The sequence below is a fragment of the Pteropus alecto genome, unplaced genomic scaffold (assembly GCF_000325575.1).
Source record: "Pteropus alecto unplaced genomic scaffold, ASM32557v1 scaffold86, whole genome shotgun sequence".
Taxonomy (NCBI): Eukaryota; Metazoa; Chordata; class Mammalia; order Chiroptera; family Pteropodidae; genus Pteropus; species Pteropus alecto.
Genome location: NW_006442109.1, coordinates 33,987,944 through 34,011,994, shown reverse-complemented (window position 1 = coordinate 34,011,994; position 24,051 = coordinate 33,987,944). Strand labels below are relative to the sequence as shown.

The window sequence follows — 24,051 nt, the reverse complement described above, 5'->3', positions numbered from 1 at the left end:
CACCCATGTAGAGAGGATAGCTTTTTCTGAAAGGAAAAGGAGTTAAGAGGGTATCTAAAGGAGGTGCTGAGGAACTACCACACTCGATGTTCCCTGAACAAAGGAAACCAGCTTTTGGGAATGAGAAGAGATTAAATAGATTCCTGGGACTGACTGAGCTGGTCTTCTCAGCACTTTTGACCACACTACACAAACAACGGAGCAAGCCTTCTGCTGAATCAGTGGAAGCTAGAAAGGTAGCAGTAAGAAGGGGTGAGTTTGGGCTCAGGAGGTTCTCTTCCTCATTCAAGTCTTTGAAGAACTCTTCCAGAAACAAGGCAATCCAGCCCTCCATCTCTGCCTGGCCATGGGAACACATACCTTGCCAAAAGTCCAGCCAAGCTCTATTTTGTTCATTCCCCAGAGCTCGTGGATGTTTTCAGCCAGTCTGTCTCGAATCTTCTCTAGGTGAGGTGGCAAAACAACCTAAAAGGATAAAGAACCAGTGAGAAGTCAGGACAAGAGCCAACTATACTGAAATCTACCATAAAATCTATATGGATCAGGAGCCCCAGTTGAATTCACTATACGTCACCCAGGAGGAGCTGTAATCGAAGACTCTTTCCGCTCTTGGCTTCCTCTCTACCCGTCCCCTCTCAGTCTTCTTTGCAGATATTTGTGTGTTCTTCACCTGTGAATGCCTCCCTGGGCCTTACCTCCCCTCTCTCCATTCTCTCTCCTTGGGAGATCTCAACCAACCAGAGATGGTCACTCCCAAGTAGGTACACGGTCTCTCCTGAAGTTCAGACCCTTGGTTCTAACTGCCTGAAGGATCTTCCTACCAAAGTGAACTCAATATGTTACTCAAAGATGAATTCATTATCTTACCTTTAAAACCATTTTTTCTTCCTGTTTTTCTTTTCTTTTTTTGTTACGTGGCCCTACCATTGCTTCAAGCCTGGAAGTCATCCCAGTGTCTTTCCTCTCAGCATTACCCCCCACGCCCCCAATCTAACAAAATCCATCATGTTAATTTCCTAAGTGTCTTTCTGAAGGATCCCCTCCTCCACATCACTTGACCTCATTTTTTTCTCCCTAGATCATCGCAAGGGTCTCCCCAACTCCCCACCAATCTATTCTCCATACTGGCCAGAGTGATGAGTCTACAAAGAACAAAAATACACTGAAATGCTCTCCTCTTGAGTGTTCCTTGATACTCCTAAGACACAGACTAGATGTATTAACCAAGCATACAGTGCCCTGCTTCAGATATTTCATCATGGTCCTCCAAAATGTTTCCTTTCCAAACTTTTAAAAGTCTTTCCAAAGGTCATACTGTTGCACACACAGTTCCATGACCTGCAAATGCAACTGTCACCTTATTAATACCTCCCATGATATACACAATATTTTCACAAACACAATCCCTTCCATGGCACATGGCAAATGACAATGACTCTCTTTGACCAGACTCTAGACAAGTGCTTCTGAGTCCTTTCTTGACTAGGCTCTGTCCTTGGCTTTGCCCTCAAGACCCCAGATTTAGCAAGAATCCTGCTAAAGCAGTTTGGGGAGAATCCGCTACCCTTGATTTTTGATGACCTTCCATGTCTGATGAAATTTCCTCATCCCCCACCATCTCCCAGGTGATAGCAGATCACTCTGGCCTGTTTTCGGCTAGAATTGTTAGGTCAGAACACTCCAAACCCTGGTGTTTCCTCTTAGTAATATTCCATCACTGACCCCCACCCCAGCCTCCAATCTGCTCCTTAGTTATAAATCCCCACTTGTTCTTGTTGTATTCAGAATTGAGCCCAGCTCTGTACTGGAGTTCTTTTCCCCTTATTATGATAGCTCCTAAGTAAAATTTGTTTTTATTGTTTTAACTGCTGTCCAGCTTCGGTTTTCATACAAACACTTCAATAGTTATCCTGAATTTAGCTCAGATGTCACCACCTTTGGGAAGTCTTCTCCAGTTACCATCAGGGCGGGTTCCTCTGTGTTTTCCCAGAACTTTGCTCATCTCTCTCCCAGAGGTTACAAGTGTTCTCTTTTCTCCCCTATTTTCTTTAGTTTACTGCTACAATAATAAAACAAATTACAACTATATTTGGATTTTATTGGTTAATTAAGATAATCAGTTTAAACTAAGTGCTCCTTATTTGATCATAACCTTAAAGTAGATTTGCATGTCAGGGGAACCAGTGAAAGGGAAAATGTGAAGAGAGTCCTCCACAAATAACCCAAATCATTACGTGGGACAGAGCAACACTGGCTTGATTATGCCCAGGGGTGGAGCTGCTCAAAGCTGGGCTGCTTTCTCCCCAAGCTCAGCCTGGAGCTGGTGGTGGTTCAAGCACTGTTAGTGTGTAACAACAGGGCTCCAGTTAATGATACCTACTCTATAAACTGGTTAGTGTGTCCTGGGGAGCATGGAGTTGACTCTATGTATCTAATATTTAATTCCTCTTTGGACAATAATTTCACAGATTCTAAAAAATTATAGGGTCTCATTCAAAATAATAAATTGTACCTTTCCAATGAGAACTTCCTTATTTGACTTTCCAGCAATACCTTCTTAGTTCTTGAGTCCATACAAATCCAACTGTGGGCCCTGACAGCTACATTCTTCTGGCTTGTGGATTTATCTCTGTTCTTTGATTTCCAAAAGTTCAAATCTGCATGTTTAGAAATTCTTCTCGCTCTTTGGTCGAGCCCTCCTCTCCTCCCTCATCAAAACTTCCCTTCATTTTTTTGAACTCTCTTAGGAGCCCATTTCTTCCAGAAAGCCTTTTCTGAGTAACATACACTTTTATGATGACTTAGTAAGGGCGGCACAGAGAAGTAGGAATCATGCTTCTGCTCATGTTCTCCCCCTGCTTAGACACTAGCCTTGAGTCCACAGAACAGCTAATTTAGATCTTTGGCCCTCAAGCTTCTTGTCTAGAAAACACAGGAACCAGATGATTGATTCCTAGGATAATCTTTGGCTCACAAATTCCTCCCCAGTTTCCTACCAACATTCTCAGCTCCAACTACCTTTCCAGGTTCTGTACTAGGCTCTACAAAGCAGGCAGAGAAATGCTGTGGTCACTATTCTATGGGACTTCACAATCCGTAGCTACAGGAGGTAAGAAGTAAACTCATAAACATGGACACACAACTGAATGTAGCAGAGTCATATGAATATTATGAGAAAATACATGCTGGAGAGCTTCTACAGGTTAAAAGACCAATGTTCCTACGAACTATTAACCCAAGTGCCTAAGAGACAAAGTCCCTTTTCATTTATTTTCTCTAACATCTAGACTAATGATTTTTGTAGCGCTGGTATGTAGGAAATACTGAAAACTATTGTATGCCCCTCATCATAATTGTGTGAATATTTCTCTCAAAATAAAAACTCTGAAAAGGGAAAAAATATGCACTAAGTCTCTTTTTACAAAGGCTGAATTCAGCAAGGTGCTAACTTGCTTAAATGTGAACTACTAACTTCTAAAACTGTAATTTGATTCACATGTTTTCAAATGGAGTTGGAGTTGACTCGTATTACAATATTTGTGTGCTAAATGTGTATGTTTTTCAGTTTAAAGTCATGTTTTTAAAATCTTATTAAAGTTTCAAAAATCTGAAGATTGTGTATCTAGATGTAAATTTATCCATTTATCAGAACTTTCAAAGTCCTCCTTGCTATTTCATTTCTTTCAGTTTTATTTCCAACTCTTCTCCTACATGGTCCTCCTCCTCCAAGCGACCAGCCACATGACAATATTCATTAGCCTTGTCCCCAGTCTATATTTTCACTGCTAGGCCCTTATCTCATCCATTCCTATTATTTCACCCCCGAATTCCCCTCCCTAATTAAGCTTGTAAAGGCGCTGATTAAATTCTATGCTCTCCATACATACTCCTAGAAACATAATAGCTGAAAGGGTGTCTCTAGCATTTACTTGTACGTACTCTTCATTTTGCGTTTATTACATTTAGACTTTAAAAAGATAATACATTTGCATCTTAGCTCTTCCACTTGGTTGTGAATTCCCAGAGAAAACTGAAATCTTTCTGCCTGTGCTTCACAGACCTAGTATAGTGCCTTGCATGCAGCAAGTGCACTGGTTGAGAAATCCTTAAAGAGCTCCATCCATGCATATGGTAGAAACATGAAGAATAATAGTTGTTCACATTACATGACAATTCTACAGAATGTATGATAAAGATGGTTCATAGACAACACAGAAAGAAGGATGTAGCCTTATTACGTTATGGCCTCTTGTTGGCAGCTTGAACCTACCTGACTGGTGTCTATGGGGCATGGGATGAAAGAGGCTTGGGAGAGAAACTGGGTGGTACCCAGTAGGTCTCTAATGCCTTCAGTATCACGTTTATATTCTTTGACAGGCTCCAATCTCATCTTTTCTTTGGGAAGTAAGGCTTCATAGCAAGGGGCATAGCCAGAAGGAGGCAGAAACTTAAATTCTCCATGACGTCCACCCATCAGGAAACGTACTCTGTTTCATTTAGAGAAACCAGGAAAAGAAAGGTTAAAAAAAAATTCCACCCATATAAGTGAAGAATAAAGATCAGTTACCCCGATCCCAAAATTATTTTGTTGGGAAGTGACTAAATTCCGATTCAGCGCAGCAAACATCCTAAAGCATCCAACAAAGCAGTGGGGAGAGAACCGAGCGTCAATGCATGATCCTTAGTTGACCCATATCAGCTACATTATTAATAGCTGATACATTAATATCACTACATTTAAAAAATCATGTTTATCTTTACTCTAGCAGGAAAATCATTATTATCAATATTATTACTATTCAAAAGAGTAACAGTGAAGATATTATTCTCTACAAATATTGAAATCATAGCATAAAAAAACAAATTAATTAATTAATTAATTAATTAATGTTTTTTAGGTGAGGCAACCCTTGGTTGACCTCACAGATTGCAAGGACCTTGTCAGCTTACGATCCCTTATTTTTTGTTTTTTACACCTACAGCACCTGGTCTTCCTAGGTGGTCTCCCATCCAAGTATTAACCAGGCCCAACCCTGCTTGGCTTCCAAGATCAGATGGGCTTGTTCAGGGTGGCATGGCCGTAGGCCGTAGACTCAAATTTTTATTTGAGAGAGATTATTCACACATAAAGAAAAGCTGATATAACTATCTCAAGAAACTAGGAAATTCTTATATTAATATGCAGGCAAAAGATTTAGTAACACCAAAGTATTAAACACAAATGGTATACATGCCAGGAGATGGCAGAAATGATACATTGCAGAGGCTGCAGTTCCCCATAGCAGCCACTAGGGTGACACTGAGGAAGCATCGGCAGGTGGCTACCGCCACAGGGGGCCAAATGGGAACAAAGTGTTTGGTCACTAGTATCCCAATGTGTTTCTCAGGAGAACCACCGCCCTGCTGGTCTCCAGGCCTGACACCCTGGCCCACTGCAGCAGTGTCTACAGGGACCACCTAAGGAAGGGGAAAGGACACTTGGGGGCTCATAATAATGAAAGGCACTCATTACCAACAGGCTGAAGTCTTTCAATATTTTAATTCACGGTTCTGGCTGAATTTCAGCTCCATATCTATAGGTTGGGTTAGAGTTAGGGTTAGACCACAAAGCTCACCCTGCAAGGAGGAGAGGGTGAAAGAGAACTATTTCAAAATACAAGATACTTCATATGCTCTTAGATTTGTAACAAGAAACATAACGTTGCAAATCAACTGCAACCACGTTAATAATTGATGGGGAAATATGACTGAAGTTTTAAGTAACTGATATGTAGCCCTGCAAGGTCAACAACAATTTCACGCAGGAAAAAAACATACACGTAGCATCTGCACACAACATTCACTCCCTCTATTTAACAACTATTTACTAAGCCCATGTGACTTGCAATGTTCTCTGCACTAAGGATTCAGTAATGAACAAAGCATAGAGCAGGCATCCAGCTAGACAAACAGACCTAATTACTGATTGGGAGACATCTGATGAAGGAATAAAGAGGGAGATGTACAATAATCCAGAGAAGGGGGTTACTCTTAGACTGGAGCCAAGGAAGGCCTCTCTGAAGAGAAGATGTAAGTCACCCCTGCGAGGGATAAGGAGAAGCAGTGAGCTCGAAATCTGGAGGAAGAGCATTCCAGGTGGAGGCACAACACATGCAAAAGCCCTGGTGTAGGGTATTGTGGTGAGAACTTGGAGAGTCCAAGGGGCAGACGATGAGGCAGGAGTGGGCAAGGCTAGATCAGGCAGGGCCTGTGAGCTGCGGCAAGAAGTTGGGATTTTCTTGCAAGTGGGACGCTTCTGAGGGATTTTAAGGAGAAATATGAGATTCTTCAAGTTGTTCTATGAAGACAGGCTTGGCAACCAATTAGGAGCACCTGGAGGCACCTGACACCCATCTGGTCACAGTGAGAGATGAGGGTGGGTTGGACTAAGGTGGTGATGAACAAGACAGAAAGAAGTGGCCAGACCCCACTTTTGTTTTGGAATTAGGAATGTTAGGAATAGAGAAGGCGTGTGTGTATGGAGGGGGATGAGCTATATGGAAGGAGGATTACGATCTAGCAAAGCTCTTGCAACAAGACTCTCCACTAGGCTTCACTTCTCTTAACTGAAATATTCCGGCAGGGCAGGCTTGCAAGAGAGCCTCAGTGTTGGCTGAGTAATTTTGATTATGGAAAGAGCCTAATTATGAAAATGGAAAGGAAAAATCTCCCCAAGTGAGAGATATTAAGGTTTTTTTCCCTTCCCAATATAAACCAATTCTTTATCCAAACAGCATTTTATAAAGTGCTGTTTTAAAATTAATTATAGAAATCATAGGAAACCTCCCACTTTCCCGTTTTAAAGTACCAAACAACAATGATATAGAATTAGAGCCACAATTACCCCTTGTGAATGTTCCTGCATTAAATGTTATGTAATAGGGCACAATCTATGTATATTAGGAATGTGAATAATGACATCAAAACAAAATTGAATCATTAGGCTGCAATGTTACTAATTTAGTGAACCTTCAGGAAATAATGACTAAGTCTTGAAATTATTTGTTGAGAATGTCTCAATTCAACTGCAACATAACAGATTGTTACTGACATGTTGAAACCATGGGATAAAACTGGATCTTATTGGGCCAAGAAATGTGTGTGGGATGCTTTTTGGCTTCCTCTTCTCATTGAGCACACTTCCTGGGAGAAGCTGAACTGGGAGGTTGTATAGCGAGTTTATTCTTTGTCCCTCACTAGTATACGGAGTCCAAGAAAAAGTAAATGACCTGCTACGAGGACTTCTAGATGGACTTAATTATTCATGAGCTCTCTTGCCAGCTCTTTCAAAATTTCTCTTACGTTTTAAAATCTGCTGTCGTCCTCTGGACAGATAGCAAATCAAGAAAGGTAGAGTTCCATGTAGCACTTAAGGAGAACAATGCTTTCTGTTTTTCTATTCGTTATTAAAAGGAGAATGATAATTTGGTTATAAATCTTAATCTCATCCCCTCTAATGGCCATACAAACTGTAAAATGAAAAATTAACATAGCCAGTAATCAGTGTTTACTGCTCACTGAAGCATCGTCTTCAAAGGCCATTATGCTGTGCTCCAGTGGATAGAAGGGACGCTTCTGGGTTGCTTCCAAAACTTTGCCAGACGGAGCCCTGCTCCCCCGTGGGAAGGACTGAACGGGAGCTGGTGCCAGGCACATTCTCTCCTTTACACGCTGCCCATGAGGAGCTTCGCAGAGGCTGTGGGAAGGGATCCATTAAATTGCCACCATTATTGGTGGCCCAACTCATAGTTCTCTTTGGGAAATCCAGACTGACCAGGTCAAAGGAAAGAACTAGGGATAAAATATAGCTTTGAAAGGAACAGTCCAAAGAAAGAAAGAAAATACCTAAATTCCACTTTAGTTGAGGATATTAAAATGGGCTCCATTCTGTCTCGGAGTTTTAGCAGAGTTCCCAAAGGCGAATAATTTGGTGAATGTCAATATTTTCACATTGAAGTGAGGTGCTGGATCAACTATGGAGGAGTTACCAAAAAAATTGTGAAACTAGTTCTGTCAACTTTAGTCCACTGCAAACCTCAACGGGGATAAGAAAGGTAAAGAATTCACTTGGAGAGATCTGTCAGGGAGAAAGGGAGAGGGGTTCACTCTCATTTGATGTCAAAGAATGAGGACTCCAAGGAACTATTCAGAAGCTTCTGAAGTGTGTCTAGTGAGGGACACATTTGCCTGGTGACAGAGTGGGGGCAGAGGGGAGGGGCTCATGGGAAAGAGAGAGAGATGTGGGGCCAGGGACTGTGCTCTTGAAGACCAGAGAGAGACTCCACAAATGAGCCAGATGTCAGCCATCTACAAAGGAATTATGCCCAGAAAGGCAAGTAACTGGGCAGAGATCAGAAACTCACAGGATGAGAGAAGTGAAAGTCCTATGCAGGGGGAAGGGGAATGCAATAGGAGATTTGGGGTCAGCTAGAGGGAGCAAGCAGCGCAGGTGGTAAGCTGGTGCCAGAGGAACTGCAATCAGAAAGCCCAGGGCTTTCCAAAAAAACTACGGAAGGGCCCATGAAGAGAAAGAGGCAACAATTGCACAACTGCTATACAAAAGTCTGATGCCACGAGACAGCGGCGCCAACTCTCTAGGACCTGCCCTTCTCTAGTGATCTCGCCCTCTGGGCTCTACTCTAGAGGGTCTGAGAGAGGAGCTGGCTAACCAGGGCGAGCCTGGCACACAAATTGCAGGCAGAAGTGGGAGAAGGCTCAAACATTATCTGGATGCAAATCTGGAGTTTTTATATTCAAATAGATGAAACTTTAAAACTGTTCTCAAATTGCAGGCAGAAGTGGGAGAAGGCTCAAACATTATCTGGATGCAAATCTGGAGTTTTTATATTCAAATAGATGAAACTTTAAAACTGTTCTTAAAAGGAGTAATAAAGGCTACAGAACCTGCCTAAGAACTTATCAAGAAGTCCAGAGCATGGATTTGAAGGGGCAGAAGGAGAAACAATGAGGTTACACCTATTTAGTCTACTCCTTTCAATAAATTTGTCATCTGACATTTAATATTTATCTTTTTCATCCTTTGCCTCATTCATAAATGAGAAATTTCCAAATAGAATCTTTTCTCTAGATGTATTCTGACCTGCTGCTTTGGTTCCACTGAATCTCCCGACATCAAAAAAAGGTTACATTGAAAAATAAAAGGTAATTTAAGAATTGAGTTCTTAAATGAATAAATAATTTTAATATTAGTTCTTCCTTATTCTCAGATTTTTCTCTATATTAAAAGATTTTTAAAATCAGTTTCATTCATCAATTTAACCTCTTCCACTAAAGCATTTGTATATCTTCTGGAGTTTCTTCCTATAATCAGACATCCCATCAGCTCTCAAAGAAGGTTTTTTTCTTCCTGAAGCGATTACAGTAAGCAGCTGTGTCCTTAAGATTCCTCCACTTCAGAATAAGCAAGAGCTCTAGTAATAGCCACCTGGGAGTAGTGAAGTTTCTGGATGTGTAGAGAAATTTTCTATTGACTTGACTAATTTTGAAAACAGAGCAAACGGCAATGAAAAATCCTTGTTCGCTTTTTCAGTTCTATCTTTTGAGGTCTGTGCATTTTTGCTTGTCAGTTTGCAGAAGAGATGAGAATACCTATTGCAAATTCCTGGATTTAAAAGACTGACCCATGAATAAAAAATACAGTAAAAATCGAAGCTTTACTGTGCTCAGAAAGGATGACTAAGTTTCCTTATTCACAGCTTTTGAGCAAACACATGAAGTCACTATAGTCTTAGTAATTAGATGTCTCATTATTCTTATCTGCTATTGAGTCCCTCCCTGAGAGTTGGGATGGTGCCCCAAAGGACAAAAAGATGCAGGCTGTGGTTAAGAGGAAAAAGAATTAGCAAGCTTTTGCTGACCTGAATTTAACTCATAAGTCATGATTCATAATTGCATCTTTAGTCCATATTGCTAAGATGGGAGGACAATCTGAGTTATGTACGTTCCTTCATTCATATTTCTTTCTGGCCAGTGTTTGATGAAAGCCCACGGCAATCCAGCCAGTGCTCATCATGTTCTTTGTAGAAGTATATTTATCTCAGCAATAATTTCCATGGCACTGACTACAGCAAGCTGGAAATAGCTAAGTTGTTGGTTACCTGAATTTTAGCCAAGCCTAGTGGATACCAACAGAAAACAAACAGCAACTGCAAACAGCAACCATTTTGGATACTGTTGTTTTTATAAATTAGAAAGGGCTGATAAAAGAATTCTGTAAGATGATAAAAAAATTTATAGGGAGTTTAACTATAGCTATAACATATATTCTACCACAGTGACTAATTCATCAATTTTCTGCAAAACACAATGTGCACCAAAATTTCACTATATGCTGCAGCTTCTGTGTAATGTTCTCCATGTGGTTCTGGCCATGATACCATTTTGCAGGTGAGACAACCTTTCAATAATAGCTTCCTAGCATCTAAGTAACTCAACCTTTGGGGTGGGCTCCAAGGTATATATATATATATGCCTCATCCCAAATTCTGTCCTATAATGAATAGAGCTATTACATCAAAGCCCTGCTACACTAATCATATTGGTCATAAACCAGTGAGAAGAAAACTAGGAAGGCATATTCATAATAGAAGAGAGTACATATTGATTTGCGGATTTTGTTAGTAATTACTCATGCTGCCTAAACTAATTGGAAAAAATTTTTGCTCTTTGATGACTACAGGCAGGGACATGCTAATCAAGTGTTATTAACAACATAGTTTGTAATTATAAAGTAATTGTGGGGTCACAAAGTCAAGACTACAATCTCAGCAACCACCATTAAGTAGGAGGAAATGGGGCTTTAAAAGAAATCTAATTTAGAAGCCACACAGAAGTTAAAAATGAGAACATTTCTAAATGCCACTACAATAGGAGAAGAACCTCTCGATGGGCGTCATCTTGCTGGGAGAGACGCAATTTACCAGGCAAATATTCTACTACATTGGGTAAAACAATGATTTCTCTTCAATTTTATTATTAAACACATCTATTTTCAATAAGATACTTTAATTAAGAGATCCTAGTTTCTCTTTCTAGCTCTCTGCACAACAGAACTAAAGTAGTACAAAGAGAAACTGCTGGGTTTCGGCACCAAATTATACTTTATCAGTCGATATAAAAGTAAAGGTTTATCAATCCCATTTACTCATAAGTGAAAATAAACCATGGTTACTCTCCAACACAGGACCAGCACTGACCCTGACCAACGGACATCATGTGATGGACTAGACACACTTCAGTGAAATGTGTTTCCCAAATATGCAGGCCAATTGCGATTCCATCTCATCTCAGATCATATCATGTTCTGAGAACCAAAAACAGGAATACCTCAGAGGTGATACTTTCCTGACAGAAAGGAGGCCTGAGAGACATCAAGCCCCCTGGCCCCACTCTTTAGCTTGTTCAGTTGGCGATAATCAAGAAGCTCTCCTATGTAAGGTGTTAATTTTTCAAGTTAACACATGTAGATAGTTCAGTTTCTTAAATTATCTCGGCAGTTGTGCCTGATAAATGGGTTAAAAATCTCATTTTTCTTATCTTGGACACTGGCTTCTCTTTCTCTCGTGCACTGAGAAGGCTGCATGATCGGCTGAGCTAGAGACGAGATGCTAGAAACATTTTCTACATGTGGATATCTTTCAGTCGCCTATTTCTTTACCTGCTAGCTACAGTTCTTTGCCAAGAGAAGATTTCAAAAACAAAATCTCCACCAAAATAAAAAAAATCGCATACTCAAAAGTCCTATCTCACAGCTCTGAGGGAGATTGAATGGATTAGTTAATGATTTAAAATCATACAAGATCAGATGTACTATTCTCGAAACACAAATACTCTGAAAAGTCCATTAGCCAGCAGACTGAAAAAGACCCCTCTCCAGAGATTTGACTTCTAGATAAGCACTTTTCTCAGTGAGAAATAAAACCCAGTGAGTGGGATGTGATCAAAACAAAGAAGGGAAGTGCACCGATGCTAGGTGACAAAGGCCATTAACTATCCAGTTAAATGTGGTCCTGGGAACTGACTGCTCAGAGTGAGCGGTATCTCCAGAAGAAAGGCACTGAGTCAAGAGGTGAATGACTCAAATGCTGTTATGTTGTATTTAGATTTCTATTCATTCTCTTTATACCTGGGGAATGAAGTGGGGACGATGTACAATGGGCTTACACTGGTTTTTCCCCCGTCTGCCACAGGGTCTTTGTTCCAATCAGTTTTCTTTGTGCTTGTAATGCCTCTGTCTTTCAATAAAGTTCCTTGTTTTCTACATGCTCCTTTTGGATATCAATGAGGAATGTGTTACATCATATTTAAAAAGGAAGAACTGCAACAAACGTCCCATGGAAATATACTCTGAACAGAGAAATGCAGGTAAAGAACTCTCAACTCTTTAGAATACAGTCCAGGAGAAATTCTCTGGCTTGAAATTGTGATGAGTAGATCTGCAACCCTAGTAAAGTTTTACTATAGTGGTTCTCCATTTCTTACAAGAATCTCCAACAATTATATTTAATTTCAATATATTATATCTATCTACATAAGTATGTTTATAAATATGCAGGTGTGTATACTGTGTCACTATATATGTTTGCATATCTGTCAAATTCTAAAGGTTGACTATCATTTCTAAAAGATAATTATTCCTGAATAGCTTATGTAACTGAAACAATTTTTACCCTCCACTAGAAAATGTGTGAACATGTCTTGATTTATCAGTCTACATGAGGTGCTGAGGCCTATCACAGTGGTGTCACTCTGGAAATTCCATCACTTGGATGCTTGGAGCTCTGAGATAATTTCTTTGTGGTCTCAGCTCTAAGCTCTGCTTTCCACAACTCTCCTCCTTTCATGGCCCTTTCCAGTGGTTTCCATGGAAACCAGAGTGAGCCTAACTGTGTTGACTCTAGCTTCTAGTTTCCCACTCAGTTGACTGAGATCTCTTTAACAGCCAAGGATCAACGATGGCTAAGAAAGTTTTCCAAAAGAAGAGTTATAATGTAGTCTTGCCTTACAGATGTTAAAATGTATTGTCAGACTGAAATAATTAATACAGCATCCAACTGGTACATGGAAAGAGGCAGAACAATGAACATAATAGTGAGCAGTGGTATGTAGAAAAACAGCATGCATAGTACAAGCATAGTTTAGTGTAAAAATATTGAGATGTATAAATAAAAAGGTAATATGATTATCTCTGTGCGGTATGATTATGGGTTCTTGCTATTTTCTTTGACTTGTATTACCTTTGTAAAAGGGAAAAACAAAAAAAACAATAGAAAACAAAACTGAGTGTAAAAAGGTAAATGACAAACTGAGAAAATATTTGAAACCTATAAGACAACTATTTAACAGCCTTAATATATTTTTAAAAATTGTCCAAAGAATTCCAGAAAGGCACAAAACACAAAATTAACAAAAATATTGAGTTAAAATAATATAAAACGGTAAGCATAAAAAGTGTTTAGCTATACTGATAAATAGAAAATTAAAACTTTAAGATACAATTTTCTCAAATTAGCAAAGATGAAAAATAATCAATAATAGCAAAAGTTTATGAGGATCCAATAAGTCTTCCCTTATGCTGCCTCTAATGATACTAGAGGCCTAAATTCCTTATCTGAAATTTTTGGAGTTGTGTTTCAGACTGCAGAATTCTTTAGATTTTAAAAAAGAAAGAAGTATATGTAACATATTAAATAGATCCTCCAGCCAGGTGAGGGGTTGTGGCCCATAATCAAACACATTAATATTTCTACAGTTAAACGTGAATATTCACAAGAAGTAGAATAAATGAAAGACTGAAAACGGCCTCATTTCTGTTGATGATAGCTTTGCCACAAAATGAGTCAGGTAAGATCATGTAGTGAAATAAATTATGAAAAAACTCTATGTTCCTCAAAGCTTTTTAGATTTCAGAATTATTAATAAAAAATTCTGAACTGAAAATGTATTTGGCCCTGTAATTACAGACTTTAAAAAGTTCATATCTCTTGACTTACCTCTATGAGGAACTAAGCGGAAATGCAGACAAAGAGTTATGCTCAAGGATGTTCATAGTAATTTATAATGAAGAGGAATCAGCATGAAAGTCTAACAACAAAGTAATGGCTATATTATAGGGGCACGAAATAAAAGGATATTATATGGCCATATAAATCATTTGGAGGAGGATACTTAATGACTCATGAAAAGGCTCATTACTTATTCCTGAATGAAAAATAATCAAGATGAAAAACTTTGTATTTAGTGATATCAATTTAAAAAATATACATATATTTGTAGAATAAATTTGTAGAAAATTTGAAGAAAATACACCAAAATATTAATAGAGATTATAGCTAAATGTTGGGATCACGGATGATGTTTACTGTATTATATGTAACTGTATTTTTCAAATTTCTTATAGTGAGCATGTAATATTTTTTATAATTATTAATTTTCTACACAGGATTTATCTTACTCATCTCACTATTTATCTGAAGATATTATATAACCCGGCAAGAGTATGTATTCAACAAGTATATATGGAGTGAATGACTCTGCACTGCTCTCCCCCTTTCACCATCACTTTTTTCTGGAAGTTTGGCTTATGGTGCTGAAGCCCTGTAGGAAATTACCACACTCCCCAGCTCATCGCAGTGGTAGGAGGTGGGGTGACAGCTACTCTCTATGAGATCACAGCCATAACTTACTTGACACCTGCTGAAAAGCTCACCACAGGGAAGAAGAGCCCATCTGTGTTGAAATTCTCAAACATCCCCTGCACAGGCTGCCCATTGATGCGGAAAGAGATGCTGGGCACTCCGAGGTCCAGGCAACAGCTCACCACGTCATCTGATTTCAGGAGGTGCTGGTTGATGGAGGCCACGGCTCTGGGAATGCGGCCTGGTGAACAAAGAACAAGAGGAAGGTGTGACTCTGAAAGAAACGCTCGCAGGCCACCAGTGGGAGGTGGGAGGCATGACGGCACGCAGGAGGTCCGGACATGCTATGACATTTGAATTGCAACTTTGCTTTCTGAAAACTGCGTGAGATGAGCAATGAGAAATGGTTTCCTAAGCTGGTGAGTGGGCAGCCTGAGACAACAGGAGTCTCAGAGGAAACTCTCACACTGCCAGAAATGAGAACAAACAAGAATTCAACCTGTTTAATGCACTCAGACTCTGAAATAAATAACAAACTGCCTTTGCTGGGTGTGGGTCCTTGAGCGGGTGGGAGTGGGTGGGTGGGAGTGGGTGTGTGTGTGTGTTCATTCTTAGATGCCCAAAGACCTTGCTCTCTTCTATTTCCTCTAAACGATGTTCTGGCAAGCTTACCTACTGTCAGACTAGTAATTAGTTTCTGGAGTTACAGAAACAACAACAATAGCATTTATTGTGGGTTACAATGTATCAGGCACTCTTCTAATCACTCAACATGGAATAATTTATTCAAAAGTCCTAACAACCCCACAACATTATTATTTTCATTTGACAGATGAGGAAACGTGTGTCCACAAAGATAAGTGACTTGCTCAAGGTCACACAGTTAGATAGAATCAAGACTTCGAGCCCAGGGATTCTGGCTCTAGATATGCTCCTTAACTGCTATATACTCCTGCCTCTCAAGTGGCATACAGCACATCGGTCATTCACGTCATCAAAAGCATAGGAATAATAAATAATGGCACCTTACAATCTACTCTTGACAGCATCACTGTGGGCATCACTGTACCTACCCTACAGACGTAGAAGCTTAGCCTCTAGTAAAATCACAGGTCCAGGTTCATGTAGCAGGTAAAGACTTGTGATTTGAACTCAGCCCTCTGTGACTTCAAGACCCCTCTCCACTCCCACCCTGTGCCATATCATTACGGTGCAATTGGAAGGACAAACACCCTGTTTAAATGTGGGTGCAGGACTCTTCTGAGTCATTTGGAGACTTGAAAGCCTTCACAGGGGTAGAGATATGGCCATTTTGGCACTGGATGTAGGAGCCGCCAAAGTGAAGAACAGCAAGGCCCATCTAGCCATTAAACTGTGCAGCAGAGTTTGCTTGCTTGTTTTAAAGAATTGTATTACAACAGATAGGCAGAGAAAAACACTGTCACTTATACTCTGTATTGGTGACTTCTTTTGTTATTGTTGCATATCTCTGTCATAAGATTTATCATTTTCTGACCTAACCTAGTGAGAAAATCTCCTCTTGCTTTTGTCATACCATCCCATTCTGAAAATTCTAAAAGTAAATTATCATAACCTTTTTACTCATCACCCTACCAAGATTATATTACTATTGGGAAGAGAGCAATGAAGGAGAAGAAGTTAGGTATTACAATGGGGTTTCAGGCAGAAAACTTATAAAATATATCTTGTTTCTTGATTACAAAAGTAATATATATTCATTATAAATGTTCATTGTATATAGAAAAGTATAAAAAAGGAAAAAATTAACTCAATAAAAAAATGTTTCTACTCTTTCACATATATACTTTTCATTCAAACAGGGATATTGTAGGTTTAATAACTTTTTTCTATTTAACAGATTACAAACTTTTTACTGCATAATGAAATAGTCATTAGAAATAAATTTTAATGGATTTATAATATGTCATGAAAGGTACTTTAAAAAAATCCCCTTATGATGGGTGAGTTGTTTATAAAATTTGTGTGTATATCTAGGCTATGTAATATTTCTATTCTCACCTTAGAACTATTTAAACTTTTTATTATTTAATGTTTTCAGTGGTTGCTGCTATTCTAGAAATAGATTCTAAAATAAGTTGTGGCTTTTAAAATAGTAAAACTACTATGCTCTCTTTAATAAAAAAAATTAGGTGTCCCCTTCTAGTTTTTTTGGGTGACTGACAAAACCATACTGTATTTACCACCCCCCAAACAGTAATGAGGCTTAACACTGCCAGATACTGTCCTTGGGGTTGGGGATCAAAGACAGAAGACCCAGTTCCTGCCCTTAAGAAGTCCATAGTCTGGTGGGAAATAAATATTCAAATAAAGAATTACAATTCATGAGAATCCAGAAATAAACCCACATATATTATAGGCAAATAAGTTTCAACAGAGGAGCTAAAAACATACAGTGAAGACAAGAAAGCCTCTTCAATAAATGATGCTGGGAAAATTGGAAAGCCACGCAGAAAAGAATGAAACTAGGCTGCTATTTATCACTGTATACCAAAAAATTAACTCTCAATGGATCGAAGACCTAAATATAACACCTGAAACAATAAAATGCATAGAAGGAAACATATGTATTAAACTTATGGACCGTGGTCTTAGAGAAGATTTTATGAATTTGACCTCAAGGGCAAGGGAAGTAAAAGCAAAAATAAATGAATGAGACTACAACAAACTAAAAAGCTTTTGCGCAACAAAAGAAACCATCCGCAAAACAAAGAGGCAACCAACCAAATGGCAGAAGATATTTGCAAACACCTCTGATAAAGGGCTAATATCCAAAATATATAAGAAACTCATACAACTTAACAACAACAAAAAAACAATTGAATTAAAAAACGGGCAGAGGACCTGAACAGCCACTTCTCCCAAGAAGACATACAAATGGCCCACAGACATATGAAAAGATAATCGACTTCCCTAGCTATTAGGGATATGCAAATCAAAGCCACAATGAGATACTACCTCACACCAGTTAGAATGGCTATCATCAACAGGACAAGTAATAATAAGTGTTGGAGAGGTTGTGGGGAAAAAGGAACCTTCATACACTGCAGGTGGGCATGTAAATTGGTAGAGCCACTACGGAAAATAGTACCAAGGTTCCTCAAAAAATTAAGAATAGGATTACATATGACCCACCAGTATGGGTATCTACCCCCCAAATGAAAAACATTTATCCATAAATATATATGTACCTCTATTATTCAGTGTCCAAATCATGGAAACAACTGAAGTGTCCTTCATTAGATGATTGGATAAAAAAGATGCGGTACATATGTACAATGGAATATTTGTCATAAGATGAAATACTGCCATTTGCAACAACATGGATGGATCTTGAGATTATCACGCTAAGTAAAATAAGTCAGATAGAAAGGGTTGAGAACCATATAATTTCACTCATATCTGGACTATAAAATCGAAAGCAACAAATGAACAAAACAAAAACTCATAGACATAGACAATAGTATAGTGGTTACCAGAAGGAAAGGTGAGAGTGGGGAGGTAGATATGGGTAGAGGGAGTCAAATACATGGTGATGGAAGGAGATTAAATTTGGGTGGTAAACACAGTGCAATATACAGATGATGTGTTATAGAATTTTACACTTGAAACCTATATAATTTTATTAACCAATGCCACTCCAATAAATTTAATTAAAAAAACTAAAAACAAAACAAAACAAAACAAAAACCAAAAAACAAAAACCTTACAATTCAGTATAAGTACTGGAACCAAGGAGATGCCTTCTAGAGGTAGAGAGTGTCAAGTTGACTTGAAGATGAAAAGTTCAATAAATAAATAAGAAAAGAGCATTCCAGACAGAAAGAACAGCCTATGCAAAAGGAGTACATGACATCCAGTAAGTCTTCATTTAACATGGTCGATAGGTTCTTGGAAATTTCATCTTTAAGCAAAATGACATATAAGAAAACCCATTTTACCGTAGGTTAATTGATATAAACAAGGGTTAAGTTCTACTTAACTGGCATATTTCTGGTCACAAAATCATCACCAAATTTCTATATAATGACCCAAAACACTTCTATTATTAAACACTGAAATGTGAGCTATACATACATTTATGAAAGATTAATAAGTAAGATGATGATTTTCCAACCCACTTATTCCAGGTTGGGGTTGCAGGTGGCCATAGCTCACCCCGGCAGCTCAGGGCTCAAGACGGGACCCGCCCTGGACAGGATGCCCTTCCATTGCAGGGCACACTCACACCCACACTCACTCAAACGGGGACAATTTAGACACTTCAGTTCACCTCACGTGCACATCTTTGGGATCTGGGAGAAAACCAGAGTGCCGGGAGAAAATGCACACAGACGTGGGGAAAGCATGAAAACTCCACTCAGACAGTGGCCCGGGCTGAGAATCAACTTTTTTTTTCTCTCATTAACATTATAACAAAGAGACACTGAACAAAACGTTATTTGAGGACCTGCTGTATTTGCAGAATGGCTAGAGTTTGGTGAGGCTGGCATGTGGGAACTGACGGAGGCTTGATGAGGAGAGGTGGTGGGGGAGTAAAGCTGGACTGGAACATTGAATCTGGGCTCCCTGCATCACATTAGTGCAACAGCACACAACACATTCAATGCATATTGGCACATTAGCCTGGGGTGGCCTTGGATTCTGTTTTTGTAACTTTATACCTTGTTTCATTACTAAGAATGAGGAGCAAGTTCCTCACTGCAGGACCTATTAGCCAACTTTATTTAAAACAGAACAAATCTAAGCCTAACTTGGAAGAGTGTGTAGGTTTGACATCTTTCCAATTTCTCCATTTGAGGAGACTGAGTACTCTTAGCTCCTTTTATGGAGCTTAGATATCCTAAGTCCCAGCATCTTTTCCTCCTTATCATATTCAAGTATGTTATGAAAAGAGTCTATGACATTAAAACTCAGCAAACCTTGCTGTATTGCCTCGGTCTTAAGATTTTTTAATTTTCTATTAAAATGAACACTTCCTGCTGCAATTGTTCCTTGTTCAATTAGTTTTACTTCTAGAAAACATCGCTGTAATCACGTGGACAAATCCCAAGAGATTATTGTAAATTGGGGAAAACCAGAAACTAACTGAAACACGAGGTTGGACAATTACCTTTAAAAATATCCACATTTTTTGGATAAAAATACAAATTAGAAGGACCTTTACCTTTCTGAGATCATATCAACAGGACAAAACCAACTGTGTTGAATTGTAAGTGCAGGGCCCTCTCTTCCCACACTTTCAGAGTTCATTGTTGGCTTCTCTGCTGGTCTTAGCTCCAGGCAGTAAAGATAAAAAGCAGCTTTCAGGGGTGGGGAGATACTCTTTATCTCTAGAGGTGCTCTGATGTCAGCAGAGGAGGCCAACTTTTGAGCTTTATTTAGCCTGCAGCATGCCGTAATTGCCACGTGCCTTTCTGAGGAAACTTGGCTGGGAGAATCTCTCCTGCCTGGCTTACTTTCTCAGTTGAATACCACCACTAAGACAAGTAATTACGTCCTTGTGGTAAGTAACACTGCCTTTTATCTCTTCTATTCTAACAGACTGGGTGCCAAAGAGAAGTTCTGTTGGAACTCTTGCTAAGTTCATCTATAGGCAAATTGAAATTATAGTCTATTTTTAAAACATATACAGTAGAGAATACAAAGTTGAGACCAATATTATCAAGAAACTAAAGGGAGACTGTTGATAATCACTGGAGAGAAGCATATTCTTAGCAAGTACTTAGAGCAATTTGTAATGGGAAGTCTATTTGAATAAAAGAGTCCATTTCATATAATATTCATGTTATAAAAGGTCATCTGATAAGTATACCTAGTTTTAAAATGTCAACAGTGTGAAGATTCTGAAACTAGAAAATGATGGAACTGTGAGATTGCTATTGTACACTGTTTTATAAATTCTCATATATAGGAAGCAATTGCAGAAGGGTCCTGCACCTCACACTTAAATAAGATATTTGTCCTTCCTGTTGTTTTGTAATGAGGTGGCATTGGGAAGTGGTCTGGAAGACAGAGGGCTGAGTTCAAATCACAAGTCTTTACCTGCTACAAGAACTTGAACCTGCAATTTTACCAAAAAATCAGCTTCTACATCTGTAAAATGGGTACAGTGATGTCAACGTTATGCTGTCAAGAACTGTTTGCAAGATACTATTATTATTCCTATGCTTTTGATGAAACGAATAACTGAAGTCCTGTGTACCACTTGAGAGGCAGTAACTCATAGTGGTTGAGGGACATTTCTAGAACCAGACTTCCTGGCTTGAGTCCTGCCTCTGTCACTAACTGTGTGCCTTTGGGCAAGTCACTTATGTGGACGTAAGTTTCCTCATATGTCAAATGAAAATGATAATGTTGTGGGGCTGTTGTGGGTTTTGAATAAATTATTCCACGTAGAGTGATTAGAAGGAGTGTCTGATACTTTGGAACCCACAATAAATGCTATTATTATTGTTTTTGTTTCTGTAACTCCAGAAACTTTCATTATTAGGCTAACAGTAGATAAATTTGACAGAATTCTATTGGTATGTCTCCTGTAATATTAGGAAAAAATAATGTGGAGAATCTTAGCATTGAAGGCTGTGTTCAGGAAGTGATTTGAAAAATCCCTGTATTGAGTCATAGAAATCTATATCCTTTTATCGAAAGACAGTGCTCAAAAACAGTCACTTTCAAACATGTTCAATGTATTTGACTCCTTTTAGAACAACCAACAAAAATGCGATGCTCTAGAAAGGAAAAGTGAAGTTGTTGCAGAGAATGTTTCTAAGTTGCCGGAACTGCTTTTGGAGATATTAAGAACTCTGAGTAATCCACCCACTGGGACATGCTGGGAAGTTCCATGGCCTCTGCTGGTCTGAAGAAACCTCCCAACTTAGAGGCTCAGGCCCACCTGAAGGTCCCAGGAAGCTCAGAAAGGCCATTCCCAACCTAGCATTTTCAGATAAAGGGAAAAGCTATTTGATCATCTGCTGCACATCTTCAAATTAACCCTAGGATATCTTACTGAGGGATGCAGTTTATTTTGATGAGTAACATAGGCAGCTGAAAACACTGATGCTCAGCATTTCCATCGCCCCAGGCACTGCAGAGCTTGACATTACAACATAAACATGAATACTTAGGCATCTGGAAAGAGAGGGGATCCAAATATATAAACATGCTGGTGTTCTGCAGACCTCAGATACTCTCCATGGAGCACTGAGGTTGACTAGGTCTGAGTCGCAGGGGGTTCTGTTTAGATAGACAAACCAATACTCTGGGATTCATTATAGTATGGAGAAAGGTAAAGACCCTCTTATACAAATTAGACTGTAAAGATAAGTTATCTTGATGACTCAGAAGTCATAATAAATCAGGAGGCACAATTTCACTCCATTCATTCACTTCCTGTATCACTTACCTCTTGGGAAGGTAAATTCCTCTGCTCATTCCAATTTCACAAGGGAAAAAGCTGTTAAAGGAGTGGATGTGAGTTCCTCCCGTGAAACTGCTCCCTAGCCAGTAACATACCATAGGCTGCTCTGAGCCAAATTCACCCTCCAAATGCAGATCTGAAAGGTTACACGAAGGCCATGTCAGGAGGGGGAAAGTGATGCCATGACAAGAGCCATTCCTCCAAAAGGAAAACCAGGCTGAGGTGACTCAAGATTCTGTAGAGAGGGTTGAGCAGGGGTGAGACAGGAGATATTTCTACATCTGATGCTTGAAAGTAAATTCATAGGCTTCACTGGTTAAATAGACCTATTAAGCCTGCTCTCTTGCTACAAAGAGAAAAAAGCTCATTGATTCTCCCAGGATGTCACTTTGAAACTTCCTTTCCCATTTGGCATGAGACTTGGGTTCTTTATCACCATAGGATGGGCCTACTCTCATGGTCTCGAGTGAAGTACCCAGAACTCTGGACTTGATCTCTGTGATTATAGTGTACTTCATAGGCAATGAGGAAAGGGAAAACCGTATTTTCTGGGTAGCTAGTATGTGTCAAGAACTTCGTGTCCCTTATCTCGTTTAAACTTTATAGGAGCCATATAGCATATCTTCATTTTATATGAGGAAAACAAGTCTGATAGGTTAAGTAATTTACTAAATGTCAAAAAAAAAAAAAAAAAAAAAAAAAACCACGTAACTGGAGGAGCTGGGATTCAAACCCAGGCAAAACTCCAAAGCCATGCTGTTCCTTATTGACTCTTCCCAATGACAAAGCATTAGGGGCCCTGCAATTCTTGCCAATGACTGTAACATCTCTCATGCTTTAATACATCTGTCAAAGACCAGTTCAAGGCAGTGGCTTAATTTATACACACAGATTGGTTTAAAGTTAATGGACCTGGGCATTTATATCTCAAGGAAAAGGAGAAAAATTGTTATATTCAGTTTCCAATATCTCCCCCTAGACACCCTCCATTCCCTCCTAGTGCAGGTAAGTTGGAGTGCCATTTCCATTTCATTTCTTCATCAGACAATTACCTTTTTTATCGGAGAGTCTGAAATTCACTGCTGTCTTGGTGGGAGTCATTAACAGAAACCTTATTTCTTCAAGCTGGAGCACATGCTGACATATTTACCTGCAGAGCCTTCTGCAAGATATATGTTCCCCATGTGCTGGTTGAAGAATTGAAATAATACTCAGACCCACGGAAGCTTTTTGTTTGGTGAGCATGAAAAGTATAAATCTTCTACTGTTTTTTTCCACATCTATTCAGGTGCTGAAATTGAGGGGTGAAGTTCTCTGAATGCACCTAGATGGCATTTTATTACTAAGTGTGGGTAGTGTTCAGAGAGCCACAGTCAGCTTTTGAAAAGCTAAGTCTCAAGCCTCCTTCCCTTATCTCTAATCTTAAGAGCCATTGCTATGATGACTGGTATGGGCTTGGCACATTCACGTCCCTGGTTTTCAGAGGAGGCAGGACGAGAGAAATGAGGAGAGCACTGTTCACTCCTGTGCACTATACAGGAATGATACACAATTAGATAGATGTTCAGGACCTGAAATGCACAGACAGCAGCTCTTTTTGGATACACAATGAGTGGGTTCTCTGCCTCCTGACTGATTGATGCATTCGTTTTGCAAATTTTACAGAGAGATATACTAAGGGCCCCATGTACTGCTGCAAAGTCTGGAAAAGACCGAGCAATTTTTTTTTCTTTGAGATTGGTTAGTTTCTCTTTGAAATAAGGATCTAATTTGCTTCATCCAGGGTTCTAGGTGTGCTTCATATTTCCTTAACCAATCCCCACATGGAGTTCTCTTCAGGTATAAACTGGGATCCAGAAAATAATGTTGAGATATACAGTGATGAGGGCAGAAGAT

General features: G+C 39.2%; 1 protein-coding gene and 1 pseudogene across 1 annotated transcript in view; both read right to left on the bottom strand.

Annotated features, from left to right (window-relative positions):
- The window catches only part of RYR3 (ryanodine receptor 3), a 331,058-nt gene that overhangs the window by 190,258 nt on the left and 116,749 nt on the right, over positions 1-24,051 (bottom strand). Inside the window, exons 19-21 of the mRNA XM_015595855.2 lie at positions 14,745-14,937; positions 4,271-4,487; positions 361-465 (exon numbers count right to left, since the gene is read on the bottom strand). Coding sequence (XP_015451341.1) covers positions 361-465; positions 4,271-4,487; positions 14,745-14,937 — 515 coding nt within the window. The remainder of the gene's footprint in view (positions 1-360; positions 466-4,270; positions 4,488-14,744; positions 14,938-24,051) is intronic.
- On the bottom strand, positions 4,974-5,086 carry LOC112469817 (annotated as a pseudogene).